This window comes from Monopterus albus, unplaced genomic scaffold (assembly GCF_001952655.1).
Source record: "Monopterus albus unplaced genomic scaffold, M_albus_1.0 scaffold3.1, whole genome shotgun sequence".
NCBI classification, from domain to species: Eukaryota; Metazoa; Chordata; class Actinopteri; order Synbranchiformes; family Synbranchidae; genus Monopterus; species Monopterus albus.
Genome location: NW_018127883.1, coordinates 3,482,430 through 3,493,120, shown reverse-complemented (window position 1 = coordinate 3,493,120; position 10,691 = coordinate 3,482,430). Strand labels below are relative to the sequence as shown.

Below are 10,691 nucleotides of genomic sequence, written 5' to 3'. Positions count from 1 at the left end.
TAGTACAGACTACCCACCAGCAGTGACATGAGGAGGGCTTCAAAGCCGTGGACCAATAAGGTAACCAGGTCTCTGTAGTCATTGTATATGTGACGCCTGTGAGAGAAGAAAGGAGAGGAGGTCAGGTGTTCACATGACACTTTTGAGTGCTACAATAAATTTGTGTGTGTTCTTACCTGATGAGGATGGTAAATTGGTGCAGTTTGCCAGGTAGTCTATTCTGTTGCTTGGAAATAGGGATTACTTCCTGTCCTTTCACCCTGCTGGGCTGCTGAGGGCTATAGGAAACACATACAAAGAAAAGCAGCACAAATTAGAAGCTGCAATCATTAAAGGTTTGGGAATTTTGGATGAAAATAATACTGATATAATTAATTGATTATCAAAATAATTTGATTAATCTTGTGGTCATTTTGATGAATTGACAAATAGTTTCAGCTTTAATGTGTAGAGAAGGAAAAAAGGCAACATTTATACACACAGACACACACATAGACGACTGCAGGCTTACCTTTCAGTTTGTGGGGCTGTATTGGTCCCAGCTGGTTTCCACATGTGATCATCAGTGTCTTGGACCTTTTCTATGAACTGCTCAGCCAGAACTCTGACCCGCTCCAAACACTCAGCCTCTTGCTCTGAACTGCGTCGATCTATGCTGATCAGATCAACTGTACACACAAACCAAAAAAAATGAGTCTTGAAAAAGGTTTATGAACAGCACCGGGTCACATTTGACACCATGGGCATATGTAGGTAAAGGCTGCAGTGCCAAAAACATTTTGGCTGCTTTAAAACCTGCTGAAATTGTCCTTGATCTTACTTTTTTCAAAGTTGCCAATGAGTAGGAGGATGATAACATGCATACATTTTTTTGGTGCTGAAGAGAAGCACCACTTAATGATGTTTTGACATCTTTCTACAGACACACACACACTAACCATAGAAGTCAGAGGGGTTGCAGTATCGTGGGCAGGGGTATCCCAGAGAAGTGAAATAAGGCACCATTTCACGAGCAGCACCACAGTAAACAGCTGAACCTGACGACAGCAAGACGACGAGGTCAAAGAGCTGGAAGATGTCTGATCGAGGCTGGTGAACTGACAGCAGAACTAGACGATTTCCCCGGGCCAGACGGGACAGTGTGATCACCAGGTTGTGGGCTGTGAAGCTGTCCAGACCTGATGTGGGCTCATCCAAGATCAAAATACCTGAAAATGTGAAATGTATTAGTTCAACAGTCCATAAATAGACATCACTCTCTGGTCTGAACTGTCCCCTTCTGTCCTAACTTTGGTGAGCCACGGGGTCATTGTGACGCAGGATGGATCCCGACTGTTATAATAGTGGGCAGATGGGTTAAAATTATATTTCAAAATGGGGATGGTACTGTCTTACTTCTGAGATTTCATATTTGTGTTGTATATTACAGCTCTGTCCTAAAATAGTAATGTTGATGAACTATGTGCTGTCTCACAAATAAATATTCAATAATTTAATCCTATCTAACAAAGAGTTCAAGTGTTAAATGTAAAACGTTCAAACCAAGAAAACAGCAGCTATGAGTTTCCTTGGAAAGATTAAATCTCAAAACTCAAGAGTTTAAGAGGTTGTCTCTGTTTTGTTTTCTCTCACCAGGGTTCCAGAGAAGTTGGACAGCTATACTGACTCTCCTTCTCTCTCCTCCAGAAACACCCCTCACATAGTCGTTTCCCACTCTGGTGTGTGCACACTGTCGCAGCCGCAGCTCCGCGATAACATCATCCACCTGCAAGAGAAGACAGTGGCGACACACTTATAACATCAGTCACATCGCACACAATTGTTGATGATTTATCATTTAGCCACATGAAGATTATATACAAAATATGACATATATTGATGATTTATCATTTAGCCACATGAAAATTATATACAAAATATGACTGCAGTATGTAGTCAGTGTTTGTATAATAAGGTGAACAAGACCTTTTGTTCCTTAGACTAAGTCTAAAGTGAGATGTCCTCATGCTGTCTACTTTCTCTGCTTGTCCTGTTCATTCATTGAACTTAATCTTACCCTCTGGTCCCTCTGAGACTGTGTGAAGTGGGTGGGGAGCCTCAGTTTGGCAACAAAGATGAGAGTCTCACGGACGGTGAGGTGAGGAAGAAGGCGGTCATCTTGGCGGACGTGAGCGATGCTTTTCTTCACCAGCTGGGGTGTGTTGGGCTTCCCGTTAATCAGAATCTGACCGGACAGCACTGTCCCGCCCTCGTCCCGACATGTTATTATGTCCAACAAAGATGTCTTCCCACAGCCTGGGAAAAGATGATTGCATATTTAAAACAACGTTTAAGCACAGAGGGGAAAAAAATTTCACAATAATACAAGTCAAAATGTGTGAATAAGCAAAGCACTGAGCAGTTTCAAGAAGCATGTACTACACATTGTTCCTTTCTATACTGGTGGAACGGAACTAAGTACTATAGTTTTTCTTGAGGTACTTGTATTTTACTCGAGTATTTCCATTTTGAATTGCTTGATATTTTCTTTTACTTGGTACTACCATTCAGAGTGAACTATTATGGTTTTTGCTTGACTATTTATTTGCTAATTACTTTTCAGCACTTTTACATAAAGCCATAAAAATACAGATTTACAACATACTGTTGTTTTATTACCTAACTTGGCTTGTGACCTCCTAAAAAAAAGCAGCGTCTCATTTTCACATATTTGACAAATGCATTCAAATGTATGTTATAGAAAGTTTCTTTGGTCCTACCCCATTAAACATCCCACAACCCCTCAGATTTTTCTTGTGACTTTTACTTACAATGCAGTATTTTTACACTGTGGTACTGGTACTTTTACTTCTCTTCCACCACTGCATGTACTCATTGTAGTCTGAGACTGATTATGTGTTCATGCTTTATGTTTGGGTTTTTCTGTGTGTTTTCTGCCCATATGAACAATGCTGCTCACCTGAGGTCTTTTTCCAAACTTAACAGAAGTAAACCCGGTGGAACAAGCGATCCAAGGATTTATGAACTTGATTAAAAACTGTAAAATTTAATAGTGTGTGTTTGTGTTGTGTGTGTCACCTGAGCTGCCAATGACAGCCAGCATCTGTCCACTGCGGACTCGGAGGCTGAGATTTTTGATGGCCATCTGCTTGTTTCCTTTTACCTCCCATGGCAACTTGAACTCTGACAGCTTCTCATACCAGGGGATCTGAGCCGCAGTGTCCACCTGGAAACACACACAGACACATTACAGGATGAGCACATGCACACATAAAGAGGCTAACAGAGTTCAAAGCTAAAAATATACTGCATATGAGAGCAGGGTGGCCGGCTGTCATTTACCTCGTAGTGCAGGTTGTTGACCTCCAACTCATTGCACCCTCCACTGTAGGTGAAGTAGAGGCTGCTGTCTTCTTCAGACGAGAACAATTCTGCATCTTGATGCTGTTAAAGAGGAGTAAACAGGTCAAAGTTACAGAGACAAGGACACATGGTATCAGGACTTAAGGACAAACTGCAATAAAATCAGAGAAAGTAAGAGCAATAAAACTAATACTTGTCATGACAAGTTCAGATTTACAATAATGGAATGTGTGGAGGAAAGTCAGTGTTACCAGACACTGCATAGGAAACCACAGATTTTAGATGGCAGTTATGCATTAACTATAATACAAGTGACAGGTAGTGGTAAACCAGGGCTCACTTATATTAGATAAGTTCTTACTACAAGGTTTTACTAAAGTCAGTTTCAGGACCCACTGGTTACAAGATAATTACAAAAGTTCACCAAAATATTGTGTTGTGTGTCTAAACAGAGGATGAACATTTAGGTTTGCACAACCTTTTTCACGTTGCATTACAGGACAAACTGGAAAACAAAAATATAAACTGTAATGCAGGGGCCTACAGTTACACATTCGATCTGTTAGAAAATGGACTTAAGTCAATCCTAATACGGATCCATTCAGCTCAACAAAACAACATGCAAAAACTACAATACACATTTTAAATATCCACAGCAAAATTTGTTTCATTGAATCCATATTAAAATACTGTGCTTTTTATAAATTAGAAATACCAAAGTAACTTTGACAAGAAATGTTAAAGCAATTGTTTCCTTTTTCTTGAAATGAGCGTCTGAAATAAATAAAGTAATTTTTTTTTTCAAACTGGAGTCCTATGCTGGAAAATAATATATTTTTGCTTGTTTTATCATATTAAACAAAGCAACAGTAACACATTCCGAAAAAGCTCTAAATCAAACTGGACTCTTCTGCCCCACATCCCCACATTATAATTGATCTGATTTAAGCACAAAACGTTCAGATGATAGAATTAGTCAAGGAGAGGAGTAGTAGCAAAGATGCTGGTGGGGATGGGGACGAAAAGGATCAACAGAAAGTATACATGTGGGACTGACTTAACCAAAGTATATTAGTATATTAGCAGAGGAACCTAAAATCAATGTGTTTAACATGTTTTCATCCTGAGGTTTACAGTATGCAATAGACTGACCTGTGAGAAGGCTTTTGTGTGATTAAAGCTGATGTCTCTGCCTGTGTCCATGATGCCGTTTTTGTGCTACCCCTCCGTTTCTTCTCCTTATTACTGTAGATGCTTTGACTCCAGCCCAGCTGAAGGTCTCCTTTTGTCTCAGCTCACAAGCCTTCTCTGTCAAAGTGTCCTCAAAACTCATGCCATGTCAGTTCTTCATATGCTCTGTCCGGACAGTCATAGCGTTTCTGTTTGCAGTGCACAATTTGAGGACCGAGGTGAAATTGACATTCAGACTTTTTACTCGGCAGGTGTGTTTTGGTCCTCTTTATCCAGATCAAAGTTCTTGTAGATAACGCAGCATGCGCTGTGGTGTTCCTGGTTCCTGAGAAACACCATTGCTCTCACACTGCTGTTCTGAATGGGTACAGAGAAACAACGTCTGGGAGTGTAAGACGATACAACTTTATGAGTGGTGTGACTATGAACAAACAGATCTGAGACGGACGTGAAACAGCTGTTGTTTGGAGTAGTAGACATGAACAGATTTGATTCAATGCAGATGGTAGAGCCTGAGAACAGGACCAAAGGTGGGGAGTCCAAGTTTGTTCAGGAGGTGAAGAGGGATGCATGGAAGGATGGTGGAGAGGAGCGATCAGAGCCCTCCTGTTGTCTCAGTGTCAGCAAGCTCTCCTACAGAGTCAGGTAAATACTGCAGGCTTTTGTCTACCATTTGTCGTGTAAAATAAAACACACTGCTGATTGCTAATACTGTACATATAATGTAGACTACCAGTCAAAAGATTGGACACACCTTCCCATTACATTCATGTGGAAAGTGTCTCCAAACATTTGACTGGAAGTATATTGTCAAAATAAATGATCAGTATTCTCAGTGGGAATCTGTTCTGAGAATACTGATGTGTGTGTATTTCAGTGAGCGTGTGGGTCCATGGTGGGACTTACCCTCCTATAGGAAGCGATGGACTCGACAGATCCTCAATGATGTCTCCTTCCATGTAGACAGTGGGCAAATCATGGGCATACTGGGAAATTCAGGTTTGCAGCTCAGTCTAAAAAGAGCATTTAAACTGAACAAAACAAAACAAAAATCACAGAATTAATAAGTCTGATAATTGTGTGAACATGCACTAAATCATTAAATAGCTTTTAAGTTATAAGATTTTCTAACTGAAATGGCTCTGAAGTTAGTAATTAAATTATTAGACACTGAATATAAGATCCTGTCCAGGGTCTACTGTCACCTGGGATTGGCTCCAGGCCCCCAATGGATGGATGAACAGATGAATACAAGATATTGTTTATCCTTGTCTGAGTTTGAAAGTTGCTGTTTATAATCCTAAATCCAGGCCAGTATGATCACTGGGAAAACCTTTACAATATATTTTTTTTTCATGTATGTAAACATGTATCTGTGTGTACCTTTGCACTAAAAAGGCTCAGGAAAGACCACATTATTGGACGCCATCTCAGGCAGGATTGGAAACTCTGGTACACTGTTGGGTGAAGTCTTCATTAATGGCAGGAAACTGAAAAGAGAGGAGTATCAGGACTGCTTCTCCTATGTGCTGCAGGTAACACACAGAAAAACCCATACATAAAGCATGAACACATAATCAGTTATGGGGGATCCAAAATTAGCTGCAGTGTTTGATCAAATATTGCCAAAACATTAATAGAGACTGAACAGTGGTTTAGTTATAAGCAACTAATCACACACACATTTCCCTTTGCCCTTGTTCTCATCACACACTAACATCAAGTTAAACTTTACCCTAAAGTACCACATGTGAATGGCTGCATACCGTTTTTATATTTTTAAGTTGTCTGTGGTTATACTAACTATGAATACAATGAACAGCAGTTTGCAGAAGCCCCTGAAAGGTTGTCCTGGCCTCTGTCTGAAATTAACTTAAGACCCTTGATAGCCTCCTCATATATCTCTCAATGAGAGGTGCTCAAGTGTATCCAAAGCCTGAATTAAAAACACTGGCTTAAAACTGCCCTTACTTTCTTTCAAATCATCTCTTTTCTCTTGTTGATAGCACCCCCTTCTGCTCTCTAAGCCTCGTCATTAACTTCCCCTGCTAAGCTCTAGATGAGGAAGTGATATGAGCTCCTGATATTAAAGTCATTCAGATGAGAGACTAAGGAGAAGTGGGACTGGGAAGTGCCATGTGTTAATTGAGGCAAGAAGCAGGTTGAGCAGGTTCAAACAATGTGCGTGTGCACAAATGTCTAGAGCAAAGGTATATTACAGCTGCTTTACACGTGCATATGTGAACATAATATACAGTACAGTATTGGATACAGTATGTCATTTCACTAGCAGCAATGTATTTTTCATCATCTTAACTTTTCCTCATTATAACCCCATAGTGATGTTACTCCTGTCTCTTGTGAGTAAGATGAAGATTCTGCTACAAGGCCTATGATAACAATTCGTATGCCCCTATGCATTATTTTTTGGGCTGTCAGTCTGTCCATTCTCCTGTTCCTCTGGTAGTCCACCACAGGCTCATTGGATTTACTGGTACTGATTGTTGTTGCACGATGGGACACAAATGGGACATCCATCTCACTCACTGCATCTCTTACTTATTCCCCCCCCAATTCTCTTTTCTCTCTATCAGAGTGATAACTTGTTGAGTTATCTGACAGTGGAGGAGACTCTGACCTACACAGTCCAGCTGGCCCTGCGGAAACACTCTGCCAAGGCTATCAAGAAGAAGGTGACTTTTGAGAGCCTCTACTTCTCTGTCCGTTGTAATAGTTTTCTTTAGCTAAGCCTGACATGTCTACTTACTAGGTAAAAACAAAGAAGAGACAAAAGGCATGGAGAGGGGATTATGGTTGAACCAGAATTTGTTTCACTTTGTATTAAGATTTTCAGCAACATTAGTGCTAACGGGTATGCCCAACCTAAATTAAGTACACAAAGTTTGTTTTCCCTCAAGAGCATTGTGATATACTGTAGTGTATTTGGCTATTGAAGTCAAATATGGCTGAGTCACAGACAGCCCAGGAAGCACTATGTCCAAAATCAGAATAACTGCAAACACAAGTATTATTTGCTTCATCAGTTCATAGTCCGCTCTCTTACAGCTACTGAGCATATGTATGCAGCCGATGTGTTTACCATATTGGTCCAATTCAAACAAAGCCAAAAGTTCAAAAATTCAGAGTCTCAAATGTCTCTGTTCATGATCTCGGCTTGTGTTTTTGTTAACAGTGATATAAATGTGAAGAGAGCCTTTATGAATCATAACAGCCAGTTTTAGCCTGGTACAAGGCAGGCTACATTTGTTCAATTTGTCAGTTATTTGCCAATCATAATCATGTTTTAAACGGATGGCTTGGCTGAAGACCCACATCAGTTGGAAACATTTCAGAGAGCAACTGTATGAAGAGCGAATCAATTCCAATAATCAGATACTTCATCTATACTAGGCCCTTGACACCTGACCTTTGACCTCTGGTCCTGCACAGGTGTCAGCTGTGATGGCTGAGCTCAGTCTGAGTCATGTGGCCCACAGTGTTATTGGAGGTCGTGTTTTCCCAGGGATCTCTGGGGGTGAGAGGAGGAGGGTCTCCATTGCCAGCCAGCTACTTCAGGACCCGAGTGAGTACCTCTGCAGGTGGGATATACCTGAGGAGAATTACAGGAGTTTTATCTCTGTATCACCAACATCACAGCAAATTTAAATCATAATGATAAGATGAATGGACGCAAAAAGCCATTATCCCTTAGATTCTTTACAGTAAAGTCGACAGTACTCAAATGAGGATATACAGAGTAGATAGAAAAAAGCATTAGAGGTGGGTTTTTTGAGTTTTGAGACAAACGGGACAGGGATAATATACAGTATAAGGGGCTGTGACACAAAATCAGCATTCCTAAAGTTTTGTGCAGTCTGTTTAGTAAATTATTGCATAAAGCACTTATTTCATACATATGTATACTCCTGGAAGCAACAGGACCAGAAGCAAGACTGTGGCACCTTGAGAATAGAAGTTAGTTCACCACAAGACCTGTCTCTCCCCAAAGATTTTTAAAGCCCACAGTGAAAAATAAAGGGATCTAAGTTAGAGAGGAATGAGGATGGGATGGAGGGAGAGACGGAGAAGAGTAATGAAAAGCTGGGTTATCACACTACAAAGGGAATGAACACAGACTCACTTCTGTGTGTGTGTGTGGGTGAGGCCGTGCTCATTCCAGGTGTAGTTTATCAGGTCTACAGTCCTCCTGGGAGGATGAAGGGTCTCAGTCCTCATTCAGGATTAGAATGGCCATGGACACAAACACACACACAAAGTCACACACAGACTTATGAGGAGTTCCCATTCGCTGCCTCTCCAATCAACCAGGAAATGACTTAATCTCACAATTAAACCATCTGCTAATTCCACTCTGCTTTCATAATGCAAAGAGGCAATCTTTTAATTGTCCTAATTAGAGTAATTAACTTTAAAAAAATGAACTCACTTATCTTCACAAGTGAAGTTGGCCCCGCTGAGAGTTCTGCATGTACCACTTAGTACAAAGTACATTTAAAAGTTTATAACTTAAAAGAAGAAAAAAAGTTACTGTCCTGCTTTTCTCTTGCTCTCAATGTTTCCATGTGTGACAAACATGCATGAGGGCGATGACGTACAGGGAATGATGTCATTGCAGGGGTGATCCTACTGGATGAGCCGACCACCGGCCTGGACAGCATGACTGCCAATCAGATTGTGGTGCTGCTAGCAGAGCTGGCCAGGAGAAATCGTATCGTCATAGTAACCATCCACCAACCACGCTCCGAGCTTTTCAGGGTGGGTTTCAAGATGAGATGGAGAAAGAAGAAAGAGTGGTTAACAGACTGAAACTTCCTTTACAGGACAGTCACGTTCTTTCCAATGTCCAGCTTAAAAAACTGAATCTGAAACTTCAGCTTGATACTTGATACTGAAACTGCTTTTGTTTCTACTGTGATTTTAATGGAAAACATGAGTGATATAAATTCAAACTCTTTCTTCTGAGGTAATATGAGACTTCAGTACTTGGAGTTAGTCAAATCAAGAAGGTATCTTCTAAAGTTACCACCTTTTAGGAAAGTAGTTTCCTCTTGGTTTCCACAGACATGGCCTTACTGGGCTGCAGTAGAGGGATAATAACACAAAGTGAAATTTTATAAAAAACACTGACTTTGGAAGTTCGTGTGTCTGTCCCCCAGGTGTTCAGCAGAATAGCTATAATGAGCCGTGGAGAGCTCGTGTTTTGTGGGCAGCCAGAAGAGATGGTGGATTTCTTCAGTCAATGTGGATATGAGTGTCCAGAGTACTGCAACCCCTTTGACATCTATGGTACTATATGCTATGACCCTGAATTATGTACTGTATAGTTATATTGCAGCTACACAGCTACGTATATTGAAACATAAACAAATAGAATGTACATTAAGAGAAGTGCCTTTACAGTACCTAAAAGAACAAAGTCTGTGTAGCATGTTCATTAAAGTATTCAAACCGCTGTGATGTTAAACAGTTGACTTCACCTCAGTGGACACACGCAGCAGTGACAGGGAGGCAGCCACATTTAGTCGCATGCATGAGATCACTTCTACCTATCAGAGATCAACAATCTACCAGAACATGCTGGAGAAACTGGAGCAGAGCCTGCAGCAGGCAGACAAGCCAGCCATCCCCTTTAAAAGCAAAGAATCACCCAGCGGTGCAGCCAAACTCAAAGTTCTTCTCAGGTCAGTGCTGATCAAGTCTACAGTCCCCTGCCGACATCATCTGTAAAGACAACAACTGATATCAATTTTATATTTACACCACGATTTAGATTTTGGACAACCTAAATATACCTACAGTGGGGCAAATAAGTATTTGATACACTGCCGATTTCCCAAGTTTTCCCACTTACAAAGAATGGACAGTTCTGTAATTTTCATCGTAGGTACACCTCAACTGTGAGAGACAGAACCTACAAGAAATTCCAGTAAGTCACATTGTTAGATTTTTAAATAATTTATTTCCATTTTATTGCATGAAATAAGTATTTGATCACCTACCAACCCGCAAGAATTCTGGCTCTCACAGACCTGTTAGTTTGTCTTTAAGAAGCCCTCCTATCCTCCACTCATTGCCTGTATTAATTGCACCTGTTTGAACTCGTTACCTGTATAAAA

The 10,691-nt window shown here is 40.6% G+C and overlaps 2 protein-coding genes across 2 annotated transcripts in view; one reads left to right on the top strand and one right to left on the bottom strand.

Moving 5' to 3' along the window:
• abcg8 (ATP-binding cassette, sub-family G (WHITE), member 8) overlaps positions 1 to 4,604 on the bottom strand; it is an 8,605-nt gene extending 4,001 nt beyond the window's left edge. The window contains 10 exon segments of the mRNA XM_020597597.1: positions 1 to 2; positions 4 to 96; positions 177 to 278; positions 512 to 668; positions 939 to 1,208; positions 1,633 to 1,765; positions 2,057 to 2,295; positions 3,079 to 3,226; positions 3,343 to 3,444; positions 4,516 to 4,604. The exon segment at positions 1 to 2 is cut by the window's left edge and continues 96 nt beyond it. Coding sequence (XP_020453253.1) covers positions 1 to 2; positions 4 to 96; positions 177 to 278; positions 512 to 668; positions 939 to 1,208; positions 1,633 to 1,765; positions 2,057 to 2,295; positions 3,079 to 3,226; positions 3,343 to 3,444; positions 4,516 to 4,566 — 1,297 coding nt within the window. The 5' untranslated portion in view covers positions 4,567 to 4,604.
• Positions 4,605 to 5,021: 417 nt separating this feature from the next.
• The window catches only part of abcg5 (ATP-binding cassette, sub-family G (WHITE), member 5), a 10,944-nt gene continuing 5,274 nt past the window's right edge, over positions 5,022 to 10,691 (top strand). Inside the window, exons 1-8 of the mRNA XM_020597669.1 lie at positions 5,022 to 5,199; positions 5,432 to 5,553; positions 5,953 to 6,089; positions 7,149 to 7,247; positions 8,005 to 8,137; positions 9,191 to 9,330; positions 9,732 to 9,861; positions 10,043 to 10,256. Of these exons, the coding sequence (XP_020453325.1) occupies positions 5,033 to 5,199; positions 5,432 to 5,553; positions 5,953 to 6,089; positions 7,149 to 7,247; positions 8,005 to 8,137; positions 9,191 to 9,330; positions 9,732 to 9,861; positions 10,043 to 10,256 (1,142 nt within the window). The 5' untranslated portion in view covers positions 5,022 to 5,032. The remainder of the gene's footprint in view (positions 5,200 to 5,431; positions 5,554 to 5,952; positions 6,090 to 7,148; positions 7,248 to 8,004; positions 8,138 to 9,190; positions 9,331 to 9,731; positions 9,862 to 10,042; positions 10,257 to 10,691) is intronic.